The following is a 20,000-nucleotide window of genomic DNA, read 5'->3' as shown; positions in this document are numbered from 1 at the left end:
TGAGTGAGAGCGAGTGAGTGTGTGTGTGAGTGAGTATGTGAGTGAGAGTGAGTGAGAGTGAGTGAGTGAGTGAGAGCGAGTGAGTGTGTGTGTGAGTGAGTATGTGAGTGAGAGTGAGTGAGAGTGAGTGAGTGAGTGAGAGCGAGTGAGTGTGTGTGTGAGTGAGTATGTGAGTGAGAGTGAGTGAGAGTGAGTGAGTGAGTGAGAGCGAGTGAGTGTGTGTGTGAGTGAGTATGTGAGTGAGAGTGAGTGAGAGTGAGTGAGTGAGTGAGAGCGAGTGAGTGTGTGTGTGAGTGAGTATGTGAGTGAGAGTGAGTGAGAGTGAGTGAGTGAGTGAGAGCGAGTGAGTGTGTGTGTGAGTGAGTATGTGAGTGAGAGTGAGTGAGAGTGAGTGAGTGAGTGAGAGCGAGTGAGTGTGTGTGTGAGTGAGTATGTGAGTGAGAGTGAGTGAGAGTGAGTGAGTGAGTGAGAGCGAGTGAGTGTGTGTGTGAGTGAGTATGTGAGTGAGAGTGAGTGAGAGTGAGTGAGTGAGTGAGAGCGAGTGAGTGTGTGTGTGAGTGAGTATGTGAGTGAGAGTGAGTGAGAGTGAGTGAGTGAGTGAGAGCGAGTGAGTGTGTGTGTGAGTGAGTATGTGAGTGAGAGTGAGTGAGAGTGAGTGAGTGAGTGAGAGCGAGTGAGTGTGTGTGTGAGTGAGTATGTGAGTGAGAGTGAGTGAGAGTGAGTGAGTGAGTGAGAGCGAGTGAGTGTGTGTGTGAGTGAGTATGTGAGTGAGAGTGAGTGAGAGTGAGTGAGTGAGTGAGAGCGAGTGAGTGTGTGTGTGAGTGAGTATGTGAGTGAGAGTGAGTGAGAGTGAGTGAGTGAGTGAGAGCGAGTGAGTGTGTGTGTGAGTGAGTATGTGAGTGAGAGTGAGTGAGAGTGAGTGAGTGAGTGAGAGCGAGTGAGTGTGTGTGTGAGTGAGTATGTGAGTGAGAGTGAGTGAGAGTGAGTGAGTGAGTGAGAGCGAGTGAGTGTGTGTGTGAGTGAGTATGTGAGTGAGAGTGAGTGAGAGTGAGTGAGTGAGTGAGAGCGAGTGAGTGTGTGTGTGAGTGAGTATGTGAGTGAGAGTGAGTGAGAGTGAGTGAGTGAGTGAGAGCGAGTGAGTGTGTGTGTGAGTGAGTATGTGAGTGAGAGTGAGTGAGAGTGAGTGAGTGAGTGAGAGCGAGTGAGTGTGTGTGTGAGTGAGTATGTGAGTGAGAGTGAGTGAGAGTGAGTGAGTGAGTGAGAGCGAGTGAGTGTGTGTGTGAGTGAGTATGTGAGTGAGAGTGAGTGAGAGTGAGTGAGTGAGTGAGAGCGAGTGAGTGTGTGTGTGAGTGAGTATGTGAGTGAGAGTGAGTGAGAGTGAGTGAGTGAGTGAGAGCGAGTGAGTGTGTGTGTGAGTGAGTATGTGAGTGAGAGTGAGTGAGAGTGAGTGAGTGAGTGAGAGCGAGTGAGTGTGTGTGTGAGTGAGTATGTGAGTGAGAGTGAGTGAGAGTGAGTGAGTGAGTGAGAGCGAGTGAGTGTGTGTGTGAGTGAGTATGTGAGTGAGAGTGAGTGAGAGTGAGTGAGTGAGTGAGAGCGAGTGAGTGTGTGTGTGAGTGAGTATGTGAGTGAGAGTGAGTGAGAGTGAGTGAGTGAGTGAGAGCGAGTGAGTGTGTGTGTGAGTGAGTATGTGAGTGAGAGTGAGTGAGAGTGAGTGAGTGAGTGAGAGCGAGTGAGTGTGTGTGTGAGTGAGTATGTGAGTGAGAGTGAGTGAGAGTGAGTGAGTGAGTGAGAGCGAGTGAGTGTGTGTGTGAGTGAGTATGTGAGTGAGAGTGAGTGAGAGTGAGTGAGTGAGTGAGAGCGAGTGAGTGTGTGTGTGAGTGAGTATGTGAGTGAGAGTGAGTGAGAGTGAGTGAGTGAGTGAGAGCGAGTGAGTGTGTGTGTGAGTGAGTATGTGAGTGAGAGTGAGTGAGAGTGAGTGAGTGAGTGAGAGCGAGTGAGTGTGTGTGTGAGTGAGTATGTGAGTGAGAGTGAGTGAGAGTGAGTGAGTGAGTGAGAGCGAGTGAGTGTGTGTGTGAGTGAGTATGTGAGTGAGAGTGAGTGAGAGTGAGTGAGTGAGTGAGAGCGAGTGAGTGTGTGTGTGAGTGAGTATGTGAGTGAGAGTGAGTGAGAGTGAGTGAGTGAGTGAGAGCGAGTGAGTGTGTGTGTGAGTGAGTATGTGAGTGAGAGTGAGTGAGAGTGAGTGAGTGAGTGAGAGCGAGTGAGTGTGTGTGTGAGTGAGTATGTGAGTGAGAGTGAGTGAGAGTGAGTGAGTGAGTGAGTGTGTGTGAGTGTGTGTGAGTGTGTGTGAGTGTGTGTGTGTGTGTGTTAGTCTGACCGTACGGTCCACAGGGAACAGGTTGTGCTCGGAGCAGGGTAGTTTCACGTGTGTGTCGTCCCAGCGGTCCTGCAGCTGATCTGGAGACGGATACGGCTCTGGAACTTCACCAGGCTGCAACAAATCAGTCTGTGAAACAAATACAGACCTTCAGATGTCTCCCGATTCAGCCTTAACTTCTACTTCTACAATAACATTTGTATATAATAATGAATTGTGTAGCTAATATCACAATAACTGTGCCTTTGTGTTTGTCCCTTTCATCAGAGGTGTTTCACTCATTCATTAGTGCTATTTCTGTTAAGCTTTGATTTACAAATATTTGCCATTTCGGAGGCTCAAAGCGAAGCGCCGTAGCATTCACACTCACTGGAGCGCTGAGGTGTGCGAATGCTGCGCTGAAACCCTTGATGTTCGGGTCTTAAACTCACCCTGATCAGGACCGTGTGGCTGTCGGTGGGCTTCAGGGCGGGTAACGGGCCGCTGCACCCCGGCGCTCTCCTCAGGTCACTGACAGGAACACCCAGCCCGGTGACGTCACCGCTGAACGCCTTCCCATCAGCCCCTGCTGCAGCTGCTGCCCTGTAATGAGTTCATCAGGGATGAGGAGGACATCCAATCACATCCTCAGAGAGACTGGAAAGGCACTGTAAGCATTGCAGATGATTTAATAAATAATGTCCGTCAGCCTGTTTTCAGTTTGTGTGTGTGGTATTTATGCTGGTTTGACCGTGGATCTCCTATCAGCAAAACACACCAGAATAAACAGACTTAGACCAGCTAACCACGTTAGACTGGACTAAAAAGGCCACGCCTCAAAATGACTGACACACAGAGAGTGTTTCTGATTGGCTGAGGCTCCTCAGGTGTGCTTTCTCAGTCACACCTGGCAGGTATATTGCCTGACATTAGCAATGGCCTACAGCAGCTTTAACTCACGCTGAAGATCTGCGAAAGCCTCTGAGAACTGAGCAGTTCCTCTGACTGAACTTGATCCTCCACGCGGACAGACGCATCTTCATCATCCCACAGAACTGAGTCATGTTCTGCAACAACATCAGCACAGTCATCCTGACCAGATCTTACACTAAAGCTGAATCTGAAAGGGCTATAGAGACTAAATATGTGCATTATATTATACTGCTCTGGCATCTGTAGACTGTATAATAGATACGCACCGCAGCGGCTCTCAGGAGCGCGAGCGGACAGAAGAAGGCGAACAGCGCGAGCGACAGGTGAAGCAGGGCCGGACACTGATCCACATCCATTCACTCGAACCTCTCCGAACACAACACAGTCCGCTCCGTAACGAACCAAACTTTCAGAGTGTCAGAAATCACTTTCGTTTTCCTCACTTCCACTTTCCGCATCAGAGCAGATCTCAGATCAGTCACGTTCTGCCCATATTAGCGCTGAACAGCAGGTGACTACATTTCCAGGACGTTTACAAGTTTAGAGGACACTTTTGTATCAAAGTCTGAATCTTTTAATAGTTGCCACGGTCCACGGATACAGAAATAGCAAAGATTAAAAACTACATTTTCCACAAACCACAGTCACTCTAGCATTGTTATCATAAAAGTATAATTATTAGGCCTAAAACTATATATACACGCAAATGTGGCTTTTTAGCGGCTCGGGGCGGTGCCAGACTCGTCATGGCTCATGAATATTAATTACGTAACGTGCCTGTGGCCACACCCGATTCGCGTTAAGCGCATGCGCATTCACCGTCACAGCAGCTGGACGCACGCATCTGTTTTCTAATAAAAATATTTTGCGTTGCTCACCTTCTGCACGCGACTTTCCCTGGAGCTTCAGTGAAGACGTTTGTGGATTTGCGCGTCCCAGTGTTCGCGGCAGCATCTGAGACCGGAGCAGAACCGGTTCGTCTGGGTTTCTCCGAGGTTACCGGGCTTTCCTCTCCGAACGGATCCGTGCTCTCCGGACACTCCTGCTTCCGTGAATTCTGCTCGGACCCCGCAGGTTCGGGATGATGCTGATGAGAGCTTCTCTGGGTCACCACGGGCTTCAGCAGCCAGTCATCCAGAGTCCGGCTGCATCTGGAGTCTCTCATCGGTCGCTTCGCGCGCTTCCCGAGCGGCTCACAGTCCGACATCACGCTCTCCACTCAATCTCAGTTATGAAGATCGCGTTTATGAACGTACAACAGATAATAACACTGTAAAACGACGATCACGTGTTCACGTTACTATTTTACTGCAGCCTCCGCGTTACTGGATCAAACTCCCAGTTAAAGCGCTTCACACTTCCTGTTTTCATGACGTAAAACTCCAGTAGCCAATGAGCGGCCGGTATTCGGCGAGTGGGTGGGGTCAGCGGGTTCATCAGAAGCGCGTGACGTCGGATTTTTGCTATGCCAATAGTAGATTTTCTAATACAAATGAAAATTAAGAATGAGAAAGAGACCCCTAAGAACATTATTGCACAGAAGTGTTTAGATCAGACTTATCCATCGTGGTTACATATATATACTGATGGTTCTAAAGACCCTATCTCTGGCAGAACAGCTGCTGCAGTGTTTATACCAAAGTTTCAAACTAGAATTAAGAAAATAATATCTGATCATACAGCAGAATTAATCGCCTTGGTGGTAGCACTCCAGTGGGTAGAGGAAGCAAAACCAAGTTTAGGTAATGTGTTCTGACTCTCATGCAGCAATATTGAGCCTCGCACGTGGAGTAAAATCATCAAGACATTATATACGAGATTCTTGCAAGTTAGTTAAGGATAAGTAATGTAAGCTTAATAACATGTTTGTGTGTTCCCGCTCATGTGGGAGTGGAGGCTAATGAAGTGGCTGATAAGCAAGCTCTTAAACACAGAAATAGATATTCAAGTGACTCTTAGCAAAAATGAAGTTAAAGGGAAAATTAAAGAATTCATTAAAAAAAATTGGCAAGAAGTATGGGACTGTGATAGCAAGAGCAGACGTGTGTATAATATTCAGCAGCAAGTATGAAATAGAAGAAGTGCTTTGAGGAATAGGAAAGAAGATAGTTATTTCTGGCATCTGAATAGAGCATACTAGATTAAATCTCTCGGTTTAATACAGGACAGCATGAAACAGGTCAATGTATTCTTTGTAATCAGGCAGAAACAGCATCTTTTAATAAAATGTAAAAAAATATGAAAAAAAGGTTAAAACTCATTAAGGAAGTAAGAAACGTGGGTGTTGAATCATTTAATTTGTCAAGGCTTTTGAAAGAGCATGCAGAACAAGGTAAAATATATGGTGCTATTATAAAATACTTTAAAGAAATAGGGTTAATCAGGAGAATTTTTTTTATGTATGTATATGTGTGTGTGTGTGTATATTTTTATATATATATATAATGTTGCCTACAGAGCAAACAGGTCTGTGGACGATGCAGTTAACATGGCAGGCCATCACAGGCACAGTTTCTTCCCTCAGGCCTCTCATGAACACTTGACAATAACTGTGGAACACACACTATTTATTCACTCATACACTTATTTATCTAACACACATACTCAGTCTACATTTCAATTTGCACATAATATACCTGTACATACAACTGTCTATTGTTCTATACCTGGACATACAATTGTCGATTGTCGATTTGTATATTTTTTATTCCTTATTTTACTCGTTCTATTTTTTATTATCTGTGTGTTTTTTGTTCTGTCACTGTCATTCTGTTACACTGTGGAAGCTTCTGTCACGAAAACAAATTCCTCGTATGTGTAAACATACCTGGCAATAAAGCTCATTCTGATTCTGATTATTGGTGCTTCACACTCCAGTCCAGTTGGTGGCGGTAAAAGAAGTTGGTTTGCCATCCGCCATAAAACATTAGAAGAAGAAGAAGTTCGTGACGTCACTGAGACAGTCAAACTTATTTTATTAGATTGTAAAATGTATGAAGAAGAAAGAAGGGAGTTAGAAACACAAAATGGAAAACAAAACATGACAGTGGGAAATCTGCTAGGAAAAACAATGTCTAGGGAAATACATAGTCTCCTAATGAATTATTTGAAAAATACTGGGATAAGTGAAAGAATTTAATAGATATATATAGGGGGGAAAAATATTTATATATATGTAAAAAAAAAAAAATTCTCTCTCTCCTTGTCCTTTCTTTCAAAGTACTGCCCACACTCCAGTCCAGTAGGTGGCGGTAAACCACCTTTAAATTAAATAAAATTAAAAGAAGAAGTGCGTGACGTCAGCTGAGCGCGGTCGGTGTCCGTATGTCTCCCGCTGCTGCGTGTCTCGGTGTTCTGTGCGGGTTACCGGCGGCCGGTAAATCCCGTCTGGCTCGGGAGCTGCGGGGTCGCACACAGACGCGCGGATGGAGGACGCTGCTCGTGACGTATGACGAACTGATACCAGCGCGCGACTGGCAGGAGGTTTGTCTTTCATCTTGTTATAAACATGTTATTGTGTCTCTATTTACAGTGTGCTGGGATGCTGGATAGCAGCCAGAGAGAGAGAGAGAGAGAGAGCGAGAGAGAGAGAGTGTGTGAGTGTGTGTGTGTGTGTGAGTGTGAGTGTGAGTGTGTGTGTGTGTGTGTGTGTGTGTGAGTGTGTACACTTATTGTAACTGAACCTGACAGCCAGTGGTCACTATGCCTGAAAAACATTCACATTTTGTTAATAAGTTGATTTCAATGGGATAAAATATCATCCCACATAATAAATACCGATTATAAAATCAGGCTTTTTGCTCCATCAGAGGCAGTGTGTTCAGCAGAATATGAATGCGAGTCATTGATTTGTTGGCTGGCAGATCTTTTGCTCTCAGCAGCGCTAAAGCACGTTCTGATACTGCTATAGGCATGAGCTGCAGTGTTTGTGAACGCTGGGATTGGTCTGTTGATCTGAGCATATCAATATTGGCAAAAAACTGGCATGAGGAGGGTTTATGACCACATGATCAGTAATAATTGTTCCTGAATCGCTCTGTTAGGGTTAGTTCACACAGATCGTGTTCTTGTGTTCAAAAACAGCTAGCAAAGGAACGAAACAGAAGTTGAACTGTTTTCATATGATATCTCTTGCAACATTTTTTAATATTGCGTCTAGATACCTGTGTTCTGTTCTGTTTGTGTGAACGGCCCCTTACACACTGCCTGCCTTTAATCTACAGCACTTGTGTGTTTTGTTGTATTGTGTGTTGTTTTTTGTTTTTCAGTCTGAATGGAAGCAGCACAGGAAGACGGTTCTGATGTGTCTGGAGAGATTCCTTCATCAGACTCTCTCCGATCAGACTCACACGCTCTCCGATCAGACTCATACGCTCTCCTATCAGACTCAGACTCATACGCTCTCCGATCAGACTCAGACTCCCACACTCTCTGATCAGACTCAGACTCCCACACTCTCTAATCAGACTCACACGCTCTCCGATCAGACTCATAAACTCTCCGATCAGACTCACACGCTCTCTGATCAGACTCAGACTCCCACACTCTCTGATCAGACTCAGACTCCCACACACTCTAATCAGACTCACACGCTCTCCGATCAGACTCAGACTCCCACACTCTCTAATCAGACTCACACGCTCTCCGATCAGACTCATAAACTCTCCGATCAGACTCAAACGCTCTCCGATCAGACTCATAAACTCTCCGATCAGACTCAAACTCCCACACTCTCTAATCAGACTCACATGCTCTCCGATCAGACTCATAAACTCTCCGATCAGACTCACACGCTCTCCGATCAGACTCAAACTCCCACACGCTCTAATCAGACTCACACGCTCTCCGATCAGACTCATACTCATTCACACACACACACACACACACTCACACACACACTCTCACACACACTCTCACGCACACACTCATTCACACACACTCACACTCTCACGCACACACACTCTCATTCACACACACACACTCTCATTCACATACACACGCACACTCTCACACACGCTGTGTGTGTTCTGAATCGATTCAGAAGAGACGTGAATTAATGCACGCGTGTCGCCTGATCCACATATGCATGGATTCCTTTTTGCATGAGCAATTTATGAAATATTAATGCAGAACAGAACGTTTTTATTCACAAACATGTCTGTATTTGTACAAATCGCTGCACAATCATTTCATCCTGAAAGGCATTTGTTTGTGGTTAGTAAGATACATGTATAAAATGTATGCAGTACATGGATAATTGTGCGTGCATCTATTAATCATTTTGAGTCTAATATCATCCCATAGGAAAGTGGGTCACGGTTATAAATACGCCATCAGGATGCTGCAGCGCAGGTGTGCTTCAGTTCATGTTTATTTCCACAGCGCTTTATAAAATACAGAAAATAACTGTTAATATTGTGAAATTCATCAATTATGTGACAAATTCTATTTCATCTGTAAAGCAGGAGACAATAGTGTCATTATTCAGATCCATTCAGTTCATGTTTTGTTCTCATCTGATACTGTCAGTGCATGTGTGTGTGTCTGTGTGTGTGTGTGAGAGAGAGAGTATGTGTGTGTGAGTGTGTGTGTGTGTGTGTGTGAGAGAGAGAGAGTGTGTGTGTGAGAGAGAGAGAGTGTGTGTGTGAGAGAGAGAGAGTGTGTGTGTGAGAGAGAGAGAGTGTGTGTGTGAGAGAGAGAGAGTGTGTGTGTGAGAGAGAGAGAGTGTGTGTGTGAGAGAGAGAGAGTGTGTGTGTGAGAGAGAGAGAGTGTGTGTGTGAGAGAGAGAGAGTGTGTGTGTGAGAGAGAGAGAGTGTGTGTGTGAGAGAGAGAGAGTGTGTGTGTGAGAGAGAGAGAGTGTGTGTGTGAGAGAGAGAGAGTGTGTGTGTGAGAGAGAGAGAGTGTGTGTGTGAGAGAGAGAGAGTGTGTGTGTGAGAGAGAGAGTATGTGTGTGTGAGTGTGTGTGTGTGTGTGTGTGAGAGCAGGGCATGCAGCAGCAGATCGCTCATGTGGCCATGCAGCTGGAACTACAATCGACTGCTGACCTGCAATGCTGCTCGTCTGAAGGAGTCCGGACGGTCCTTCATTAAAGAGGCCTGCATGGCCAAGTACTTCACCGCGGAGGTCAGTCCAGCACTCACGCCTCATCTGAAAACTGCCACGGAAAATGAATTTGGAATTTATATCTCTCAGTTCAGATTTGTACAAAAAAAGTCTGAATTGTGAGATAAAGAGTCACAAAGTCACCTTTTTTAATTTGTATTATTCTGTGGCAGAAACGAGCTGCGATGCTGTTCTGAGATCAGTGTGTTGCATCGAGTGGATGGGCGGCGTGGGCTTCACCAGACTATCCCATCGAGAAGTACTACAGAGACTGTAAGATCGGTGAGTGAAGCACAGGCGTGTGTCATGAAGAAACGCTGCTCTCATCAGAAACGAGTTTGACATTGACAGACTGAACCGTTTCTGCAGGAACCAGCAACAGCTGAGCACCATGGCCAAGATGATCGACCAGGAATATGTCGGATTAACATCTGTGTGTCACATACACCAGACGAGCTAATTGAGCTGTTAATAAGATGTATGCTGTAGTTTTCATGTATTAAACATGTTGATGCTGTTTCTCAGCTCGAGGATCTCCTCTGGTGAGATTCACACAGCGATCGCGTAATAAGACTCTTTTCTGTAACGGAACTGTGTTGGACTCTTAATGGATCATTTGATAGTTCTCTAGTTATTTGTGTTGTAAGACTCTTTACATCATATAAATAAATTATATCGCAGCAAATGAGTTGAAGTCTGTTTTTATGAAGTCTTTTCACTTTTAAAATGAAACTATCGTTAGACTTGGTTTATATTCCTGTTAGTTTTTGATGGATTCGGTGTCTTATTGCTCGCTGCCGGCTGCTGATCTGAGATCGGTGGGTCTGGTGTTTGTGTGGCTGAACCGGAGCTGAATAAACCTCATGAACTGGTCTCGTGTGTGCTGTCTGGTTTGAGCAGCAGAGGGCAGCGCTGGTCTCTTGTGGTCTCTTGTGGTCCAGCAGCAGCTCACCATCAGCTCTGGTGTGAGTTTAATGTAGTTTACTGTAAGGTCTGTGATTTCACTCTCATTACTGCTGCTCAATAAATCCACACAGACCCCGTCTAAAAACAAACTAAATCACTAGTGAAATTATACAGATATTTAGGCAGAAAGACTTAATAACAGAATATTATTCCTAGTAACAAATAGTAAAAACAGTGTTTTATGTCATACTTTGATGTTTATTTCTTTTCCTCCTGATATTTCCTCATGCTTGATCTAAATGACCAGCACTAGTACACTTGTCTCGCAGTGCACTGCACGAGGTTCACTCTTCATGTTTCTGTCGAGTCTGTGACGGAAACACTGCACGCATGCGGAGTCTGACAGCGCTCGCAGCGGAAATATGAACGTGTTCATAAAAACATAAATCTCTTACACACACACTCTCTCTCTCTCACACACACACTCTCTCTCTCTCTCACACACACACACACACCCACCCCTCTCTCTCTCTCTCTCTCTTTACCTTTTGATTGTCATCATCATCATCTCTCAGCGCGCGGCAGAATCGCGTCAGTTCTTCTCATATGGATCCGCGCTGCGCTTCTCACTTCAGACTGGAGTAACTTTCTTCTTCATCATCATCAGTGACAGTCTCACCGATGGAGGAAAAAACACAAGAAGTGAAAGATTCTCCGTTTTCCATCAGGAACCTGCTGAACAAACCCGAGAAACCCAGAGCTCACATGAATGTCCCGGATCTCAGCTTCCTGCGGCTCGGACCCTGGTGCTGCGCCGGCGGACACCCGAGCACCCCCGCGGGTGAGAACCTGCAGCCGCTCTTTACACCCATTAGTACTAGTATTAGTATTAGTATTAGTATGAGTATGTGTTCACAGACCTGTAGGAAATGAGCTGAGATCACCCGCTGATTTAAGACACTGAAGAGTTCATTCTGGTAATCACGAAAGCGTTTAAACTGGTCAAAAGTACAGTGTTTTGTGTGTTTTGTGTGTCGAGCAGCAGCTGGAATCAGAGACTCCACAGAAGCGGAGGATGAGGAGGTTGTTCTGGAGGACTCGGACTCGGACGAGCAGAAGAAGCTGTGCCGCAAGAAGAAGACCAGGACCGTGTTCTCCCGCGCTCAGGTGTTCCAGCTGGAGTCCACCTTCGAGCTGAAGCGCTACCTGAGCAGCTCGGAGCGGGCCGGCCTGGCCGCGGCGCTGCAGCTGAGCGAGACGCAGGTGAAGATCTGGTTCCAGAACCGCAGGAACAAGTGGAAGAGACAGATCTCCGCCGAGCTGGAGGCCGCCAGCCACGGGCACGCGCAGAGGACCGTGCGCGTGCCCGTCCTCTACCACGAGCACGCGGGGCTGGCCTTCACGCACGCGCTTTATTACCCGCACGCGCTGATCAGACCCGTGTGAGAGAGACTCGACTAACCAGCTAACTAACCAGCTAACTAACCCATCAGAGCGTGCATCCTCTGATCCAGGAGTTCAACTCTGTCAGGAACCTATTTTTATTAGAACAAATCTTGCTTTGCTGAGGAAGAGCACTTGGGTCCGCTAATGACAGGTGCAGCTGTTTATTATTATTAGTATTATTGTTATTATCATTATTATTATTATTTTCCCATACCTGTCTCTTCCGCACTAAAGTGGCTCAGTCTCGGTTCTTGTGTAAAACAAGGGAAGGCTGGAAACACAATGTTTTGGGGGTTTTCTGTGTATTTTCATGTTCTTTTTACATCCAGATACATTTCAGGACTCCAGTGTTGTACTGAATCTAATTGTTATTGACTTTATTTCTCAGTCTGAATGTTCACATGCACTAGTAAATATCTATTTTATTCTCCGACAAACGCCTGAAATTATGAATTATGAGGTTTGTGAAATAATCGGTGAGTTTGTCTGGGCTTTAGAGGATTTTTATATGATCATGAGTAAATGTTCATTATTGAATGTGTTTGTGATTCTGAAGATGCGACTTAATAAAGCGCTTCTATTGTAATTATGAGCTACTCTTGTATTTTCTTTATTTTAATTTATTATCTCATTATTTATCTTTAATAATATAGACAACAGAGAATAGAAATCATCATACAGTGTGTTTTTATGAACGCGCGGGTTTTACGCATTTGCTAAAATTATATTATAACCTTAATTAAAACATGTAATTATCATTCTGTCAAAGAATTTCAGTCATTCGCCGCGTTCAATAAAATCTGATGTTTAAACAATCGATTAATGCTTTAATGAGGAGAAATATGAGTTTGATTCACTGCGCATTATGATAATTATAGTTTGATTCTCGTGAATTATTCTTCTCTCGCAATGTTTACCAACAACAGGTTACGGCGCGCAAAATAAATCAGCTGAATTAATATTTAATTTCTTAGTATTAATAGCATTTATATTTTCGGAAATTCGTGAATTTTCATTATTACAAATATTCTCTGTAAAACCGCACAAATATTAAAATCTTAATGTAGCCTTCATTTAACTACAAATGCGTAAGAATTCGCTTCATGTATAATAATAATATCAGTAAATAATCAGGGTTTTAGATCTTAAACTGGACCAATCGCTACGAAACCATGTCTGCATGCTGCATCTGACCCAGCTGTAAAGGCAAAAGACTATATGCATTATTACAGTCATAATTTACATTTAATCATTTAGCAGATGCTTTTATCCAAAGCGACTTACACTTGCGGAATAAAGCGATTCTTCTTAAAGAGAAGTGCTGAGATACCGAGTTTTAGGCATTGTTCAAATAAGTACAAGCTAGAAAGGGAAGGAATAAATAAAGAGAAAGACAACTTTTTTTTTTTTTTAAAGATAGACTAATTCACATCAGATTTTCATAAGCGACTGGCTGGAAACCAGCGTGCGCGGCACGGGATCATCTTCCAACAAAAGAGGAGTATTATTATTATTATTATTATTATTATTATTAGCAGCCTACAGTAGCGTGTCCTCTGATGCCGAGAGTCTGACGAAGCAGCTGCAGAACTGTGAAAGAGCTTCAGCATTTTCAGAAGTTCAGAATTAATAACCAATATTCATGAAGCTCGACTGCATATTAAACACTCTCCACACAAATTCTACATTTTGTCTCCCGGAGTTGTTTTACATGTTTAAGATATTTTCATGGTTAGTTTTTATATTTTCCTGAAGATTAGCTTCACATGTCTGTATTCTCGCAGATGCAGTGATTAAAGCAGGAGCACAGAGAGAAGAGACACGCTAGAGGAGGAAGAGGATGATGAAGAGGATGAAGGGGCGCCTGGAACAAGCTTTAAATAGGGCTGTGCTCAAAATATCAACAGAGCAATACACCGTGACGCATTGCTTGCTGCTTCGCGAGTTCTGTATTGATACAGCAGCAGTGACGCAGTTCTGAAAAAGAAATAGAACAGAAAAGACCATTTTACGTTTAAAAGTTACAGAAATTTGTCTTTGCACCTCTTAATTACTCTGGAATTACAAACTGAATATTGATATTATTATTATTATTATTGAGTTTACAGCGTATGGTGGTTTTGCTGTTGTAAACACTACTGTTGCTGTTGTAGAAAAAAATATTTCTGTCTTATTTAAAATATAATTATATTATAATCCTGTTCTGAATTTATTCACATAATTTTTTGAATGAGAATGATAATAAAAACAGGATGGATAAGTATAATTCGGAGGATGAGAAAACTGTGATAATAATTTTTAAGGCACTCTACGTTTTTTAAATAAATACTGTAGTAATAATAATAATAGTTCAAAGTATGAATAGTTTTTAGTCAGATAACATTAAAAAGACCAGACCCGTCGACACACTTTAAACTTTTCCCAATCAAACCGCAAGAACCAAAGAGAACAGGCTTTGTTTATATTGCTGTGTGTACAACTACATTAGCTGCGTTTTTAATATTTAATAAATATTTAATTTTAATAAAATGTAAATTGGTCCCCAGCGCTTTATTCGGGCAGGTGTGTTCACGAAGAGGTTTAAGATTTAAATCCAGACACAGGATCATAGTCTTTGCTTAACCTGAGGCTTTATTTGTGTGTAACATGCGGAGAAGTAAACATGTGTTTCATTCATTCTCGAAGCAGAAGAAGAATAACGTATGACCTGCAGGAACACCAGTATCTGCTGTAGCTGAGCTGAATAAAACAGCAGAAACCTTTAAACTGATGAAACATGACCACAATAAACACACGACTGCGAAAATACATGGTTTATGTGTGTTTTTCAAGTCATCTCCAGGTAATAAATAAATTAACTATATGAATATAGTCTACTGATCGACATATCATTTAGTATAGAAACTATAAAATATATTTCCTGCCCTCTTCTGTGTTCGTAGCCTTTATAAACCAATCATAAAATTGTCATTAGGAAAATACTGAACACAAATATTATAGCCCCTTGCTGCAGCTTCCACAGGCTACACACAACAATATAATCAGCAGCTGTGCATGCTGGCTTCATGTAGCTCTTGTCAAATAATAATAATTTAATAATGTAAGTAAACAAGCACAGCGCTTCAGCCGCGGACGTTATTGAAAGCAAGGCAGAGCGCGCTAAATACCAGAGATCCCGGATGAGAGCGTCAGGTGAAAGGTCGTCATGTGGATCATTTTATTTACAGCTAAATTATTATTCATTAATTTTACTAATAGTTAGATTGGGCAGGCCTTCACAAAAGGGCGTTTAATTACAAAAATGGCTTGACAAAAGGGCACTTTGGGCATCAAGGGGAAAGGGAAGGTGCTCAAGCACGGAATAGAGCATAAACCTTTATTGGATTTAATTTAATATAACTAAAGAAGCCCAGAAGTACCATTGAATTACCCAAACGCCCCCCTTATTTTGTTATATCATGTAAATGATGACATAATTCCATATCATAGTATCACAATCAGAGACAGAATGTGATTAAACTCGGGCAGGTTCTTAGTTATTATTCAGTGAACATCATAGAATTATATTGGCAAATAAATAAAAACATGCTGACTAATGACTGACAGTAAATATCATCTCAGACAAATATAACGCTGATGAAAACAACTATAATTCCTCGTTTTATTCTTAGAAATGTAGCACAAATGTTTTATCTGCGATGATCGCATTGATTAAATTAAAACACTCATCTTCAACAGGCGGAAATGCACAACATCTCGCGATTTTTTGTTGTTTCGTGTCCTCGCTCGTGCCCGGAAGTAAATCCTTGTAACCAATCATTGCTAAAGAACGTTAGAGGGAGTTTTGAAACGGACCAATGAGAGCAGAGCTCTGCTGTGAACGCGTCCAATCAGAGAAGAGCGTCGATGAGCGGCAGAGCGGCAGCAGAGAAGAGCGGCGCGGTGAGATTTAACGGAAATTCTGCTTATTTTAATAAACTATTATGTGAAATAAAACGATCAGCTGTGTTTCAGAGAGCTTATCACAGCGGAAGTTTTAGTTCTGAATACAAACGCGGCGGTTAGCATGTGATGTGTAGAGTTTAAATTCAGTCATAATGTCGGTTTAACGTTACTCGAGTTTAGTTCCTGAGTCATCCTACAATCCTTTAGGCTTATATGATGCTGCTGACATTTACACTCACGTACATATTAAGAGAAAGAACAATATGTGAATAAACGTACTTTGTTTCTTTCTTTAGCTCGTCTTCAACACCCATCTGCTGTACAGCGCGCCTCTGGGGACATTCTAAAACGCTTGACGTGATGTTATTCACTTTACCCGTGGATTAAGGGCTCGTTCTTTTGACTGTAGTTAGTGTTTATTACAAGTAAGGTTTGACAGAAATTTGGGTTTCCCTGGTCTGTGTTTAGTTACGTTAAGCGTTTTTCATGTTTTAGAATGTCCCCGCCTCTGTTTCAGGTCTAACGTTACACGCTGTCTCAAATAAATGGCATTTCTTACGTTTTTTCTTTCTTTCAGTATTTATTAATCCTTATTTATTTCAATTACAGCTTCTGGATGTTTTTTACATATAAAAATAGCTTACATATAGACTAATGTTATTAATGTATCGTTTTTAATGTAAACTTGTTTATATTTTTACCTTTAGTATACGTGAGGCAAAAGAAGTTAGAATGACGGATATATTAAAATTCATAGCATGTAAACAAGTTCTGCTCGCGTATTTGAAGGTTTCTATTGGATGATTTAGGGTAAACGTCATATTATGCGACTACACATTACTTTACAGAGAGTTTACGAACTACTTGTTACGTCCTGCCTTACGAACAACTGGTGCAACCAAATAATGTATAGATTTAGTTACAAACTAGCTAGTAGTTACTAAGCATCAAGTGTAAACTTAACGTTCTAATTTAAGTAAGAACTTACTAATGGCTGGTGCAACCCTACCCGGATCACACACGTGACCTGAGGAATCAGCACAAACACACACTCCGTGCAGGAGCTGATGATGTAATGCGTGTGTGTGTGTGTGTGCTCTCAGATGACCGGAGCCAATGAGTTCAAGCTGACCCAGGGTCCGGAGGACAGCGTCTCGGCTGTTAAGTTCAGCCCGAGCTCGGCTCAGTTCCTGCTGGTGTCGTCGTGGGACTGTACGGTCCGTCTGTTCGACGTCAGCGCTAACAGCATGAGGATGAAGTACCAGCATCTGGCGCCGGTGCTGGACTGCGCTTTCTATGTGAGGAGCATCACTGTAGAAACACTGGAGATTCACGGATTCATTCACTGCTGTGTTTGAACTCTGTCTCGTGCCGTTTCAGGATCCGGCTCACGCGTGGAGCGGCGGTCTGGACAACCAGCTGAAGACGCACGATCTGAACACGGATCAGGGTGAGTTTAAACACCAGACGCTGGCAAGTAAACGATCACGCTGGTGTGTGACTGTATCTGTGCTCTTCGTCAGACACGATCGTGGGGACGCACGATGCTCCCATCCGCTGTGTGGAGTACTGTCCGGAGGTCAACGTGATGGTGACGGGCAGCTGGGACATGTCTGTGAGGCTCTGGGACCCCAGAACGCCCTGCAACGCCGGGACCTTCACGCAGCCCGAGAAGGTGAGCAGACGTGAGGGACACAGCGGCTCTGGCGCAGGAGCGGCTCTGATCTGTGTCTGTGTTTCAGGTCTACAATCTGTCTGTGACTGTGTTTCAGGTCTACAATCTGTCTGTGACTGTTTCAGGTCTACAATCTGTCTGTGACTGTGTTTCAGGTCTACACGCTGTTTCAGCTGTCTGTGTTTCAGGTCTACACGCTGTCTGTGACTGTTTCAGCTGTCTGTGTTTCAGGTCTACACGCTGTCTGTGACTGTTTCAGCTGTCTGTGTTTCAGGTCTACACGCTGTCTGTGACTGTTTCAGCTGTCTGTGTTTCAGGTCTACACGCTGTCTGTGACTGTTTCAGCTGTCTGTGTTTCAGGTCTACACGCTGTCTGTGACTGTTTCAGCTGTCTGTGTTTCAGGTCTACACGCTGTCTGTGACTGTTTCAGCTGTCTGTGTTTCAGGTCTACATCTGTGTTTCAGGTCTACACGCTGTCTGTGTTTCAGGTCTACACGCTGTCTGTGACTGTTTCAGGTCTATACGCTGTCTGTGTCTGTGTTTCAGGTCTACACGCTGTCTGTGACTGTGTTTCAGGTCTACACGCTGTCTGTGTTTCAGGTGTCTGTGTCTGTGTTTCAGCTGTCTGTGGCTGTGTTTCAGGTCTACACGCTGTCTGTGGCTGGAGACCGGCTGATCGTGGGGACGGCGGGGCGGCGTGTGCTCGTCTGGGATCTGAGGAACATGGGATACGTGCAGCAGAGACGAGAGTCCAGCCTGAAATACCAGACGCGCTGCATACGAGCTTTCCCCAACAAACAGGTCAGACACACACAGACTAGTTTGACAAATTCAGTTTCCATGGGTTTGTTAAAAATGTTTTTCTTTATCATCATGGATGAAAGGCAATCATTTTATAGCAGTTAGTGAGCTAAACACACAATAGAAAATAAGCATTTATCAGTACAATCTTTTGCATCACCCTGTTCACATGCACTAGTTACCACAGGGTTAAATCAGACTGTAAACAATGGAGTGACACATTATTCATAAAAATTGATGCAAATGTAATAAATTTTTATTCATGTATGGTACTTGTCAAAAATTTTGAAACAATGATTTTTAAATGTTTTGTAATGAAGTCTCTTCTGCTTATCAAGGCTGCATTTATTTGAGCAAAAATACAGTAAAAATTCTGAAATATTATTATAATGTAAAACAGCTGTTTTCTATGTGAATATCTGTTAAACTCTAATTTATTTCTGTGATCAAAGCTGAATTTTCAGCATCATTACTCCAGTCTTCAGTGTTGCTGATTTGCTGGTGCTCAGTTACTTATAATGGTACTGATTATTTTCAATGTTAAAAATATAAATATTTTGTGAAACTTTTTTCTGGATTCTTTGATGAATAGAAAGTTCAAAAGAACTTTTTTTTTTTTAATCTTTAGAAATGTCTTTACTGTCACATTTTATCAATTTAATGCATCCTTGATGAATAAAAGTATTAATTTATATGAAAAAATACACGCACCCTAAAATATTAAATTGTAGTACTTCACGGTTTCCACAAGAATATTGTGCAGCACAACTGTTTTCAACTGATAATAATCAGAGATGTTTCTTGAGCAGCAAATCAGCATATTAGAATGATTTCTGAAGATCATGTGACACTGAAGACTGGAGTAATGATGCTGAAAATACAGCTGCGCATCACAGAAATACATTACAGTTTAACAGATATTCACATAGAAAACTGCTGTTTGAAATTATAATAATATTTCACTGCTTTTACAGTATTTCTGATCAAATAAATGCAGCTTTGGTGAGCAGAAGAGACGCCATTCAAAAGATTTAAAAGTTGTAATGTTTCCGAACTTTAGACAAGTACTGTAGTTCGTTTCCATTTCAATTCAAATTGAATTTTGTCTCACACACACATCCATACATAATACGATGTGCAGTGAATTTTTTTTCTCTATGCACATACATAAATTAACATAAGAATAATATAGAAAAACTCTCAAATATTCAAGGACACTAATAGTGCTGGGCAGTATGACCAAAAATTTATATCACGGTATTTTTCAAAATTATACCGGTTTCACGGTACATGATGGTATTTTTTCTTCATGCATGACCGGGTGTTAAGCATATCTTCTACTGATTGAGACCCATACGAGTAAAGTCCACGGTATAGCCTCAGAGCCTGTGTTTCCCCGGCAGACTTCTGCCATTCCATGAGGGTTACAATCACCTCCAATTTTCCATATGAACCTAAACTGATGTTCACATGTGTATTTACTTCCGAAACCTCCTTCGGGAAGGATGGGGCTTCCGCAGCGTCCCTGTTCCAAGTGGAACGGTTACGTTTTCCCAGTGTTATCCAATCTCACTGAGTGGGTAGAGCTACAACAACGGTGAATGGTCTTCTTGTTGCAAGCCCCGGCCTACACTAAAAAGGGGCGCAGGTGACTCGCACAGGGCACTGGAAGGGGCAACATCCATGGCGCTTTGGTAGGGAATCCCAATTCGTTGGTCACGACGTGACTCGTAGTGACCGACTGAAAGGAAATGTCTCGGTTACGCATGTAACCCTCGTTCCCTGAAGGAGGGAACGGAGACGTCACGTCCCGTCGCCACGGCTGCTGTACCACCGCT

At 43.0% G+C, this 20,000-nt stretch overlaps 4 protein-coding genes across 10 annotated transcripts in view; 3 read left to right on the top strand and 1 right to left on the bottom strand.

Moving 5' to 3' along the window:
- LOC107756959 (poly(ADP-ribose) glycohydrolase) overlaps positions 1 to 4,584 on the bottom strand; it is a 23,269-nt gene extending 18,685 nt beyond the window's left edge. For 3 of the 5 annotated variants that reach the window (XM_016574290.1, XM_016574292.1, XM_016574295.1), the window contains exons 1-3: positions 4,165 to 4,584; positions 2,806 to 2,956; positions 2,375 to 2,503 (exon numbers count right to left, since the gene is read on the bottom strand). In XM_016574290.1, coding sequence (XP_016429776.1) covers positions 2,375 to 2,503; positions 2,806 to 2,956; positions 4,165 to 4,493 — 609 coding nt within the window. In that variant the 5' untranslated portion in view covers positions 4,494 to 4,584. The other 2 variants (XM_016574294.1, XM_016574291.1) reach the window with 2 other exon arrangements.
- Positions 4,585 to 6,557: 1,973 nt separating this feature from the next.
- Positions 6,558 to 8,205, top strand: LOC107756962 (putative uncharacterized protein DDB_G0290521; the record flags this gene model as incomplete). Its single annotated transcript, XM_016574300.1, has 2 exons — positions 6,558 to 6,769; positions 7,555 to 8,205. Coding segments are annotated over exons 1-2 (810 nt in total), but the record flags the coding sequence as incomplete, so codon positions are not given.
- A 2,770-nt stretch (positions 8,206 to 10,975) lies between these two features.
- On the top strand, positions 10,976 to 11,740 carry hmx3b (H6 family homeobox 3b). Its single transcript, XM_016574273.1, has 2 exons — positions 10,976 to 11,135; positions 11,337 to 11,740. Exons 1-2 carry the CDS (start codon positions 10,976 to 10,978, stop codon positions 11,738 to 11,740), a joined length of 564 nt encoding a protein of 187 aa, XP_016429759.1.
- Positions 11,741 to 15,578: 3,838 nt separating this feature from the next.
- LOC107756961 (mitotic checkpoint protein BUB3-like) overlaps positions 15,579 to 20,000 on the top strand; it is a 5,865-nt gene continuing 1,443 nt past the window's right edge. Inside the window, exons 1-6 of one of the 3 annotated variants that reach the window (XM_016574297.1) lie at positions 15,583 to 15,667; positions 16,787 to 16,983; positions 17,066 to 17,135; positions 17,209 to 17,360; positions 17,908 to 17,937; positions 17,983 to 18,162. In XM_016574297.1, coding sequence (XP_016429783.1) covers positions 15,598 to 15,667; positions 16,787 to 16,983; positions 17,066 to 17,135; positions 17,209 to 17,360; positions 17,908 to 17,937; positions 17,983 to 18,162 — 699 coding nt within the window. In that variant the 5' untranslated portion in view covers positions 15,583 to 15,597. Of the gene's footprint in view, positions 15,683 to 16,786; positions 16,984 to 17,065; positions 17,136 to 17,208; positions 17,361 to 17,907; positions 17,938 to 17,982; positions 18,163 to 20,000 lie in introns of all 3 variants that reach the window. The other 2 variants (XM_016574299.1, XM_016574298.1) reach the window with 2 other exon arrangements.

This window comes from Sinocyclocheilus rhinocerous, unplaced genomic scaffold, assembly GCF_001515625.1.
Source record: "Sinocyclocheilus rhinocerous isolate Xijiao unplaced genomic scaffold, SAMN03320098_v1.1 scaffold3187, whole genome shotgun sequence".
Classification (NCBI taxonomy): Eukaryota; Metazoa; Chordata; class Actinopteri; order Cypriniformes; family Cyprinidae; genus Sinocyclocheilus; species Sinocyclocheilus rhinocerous.
This window is presented reverse-complemented; position numbering and strand designations above follow the sequence as displayed.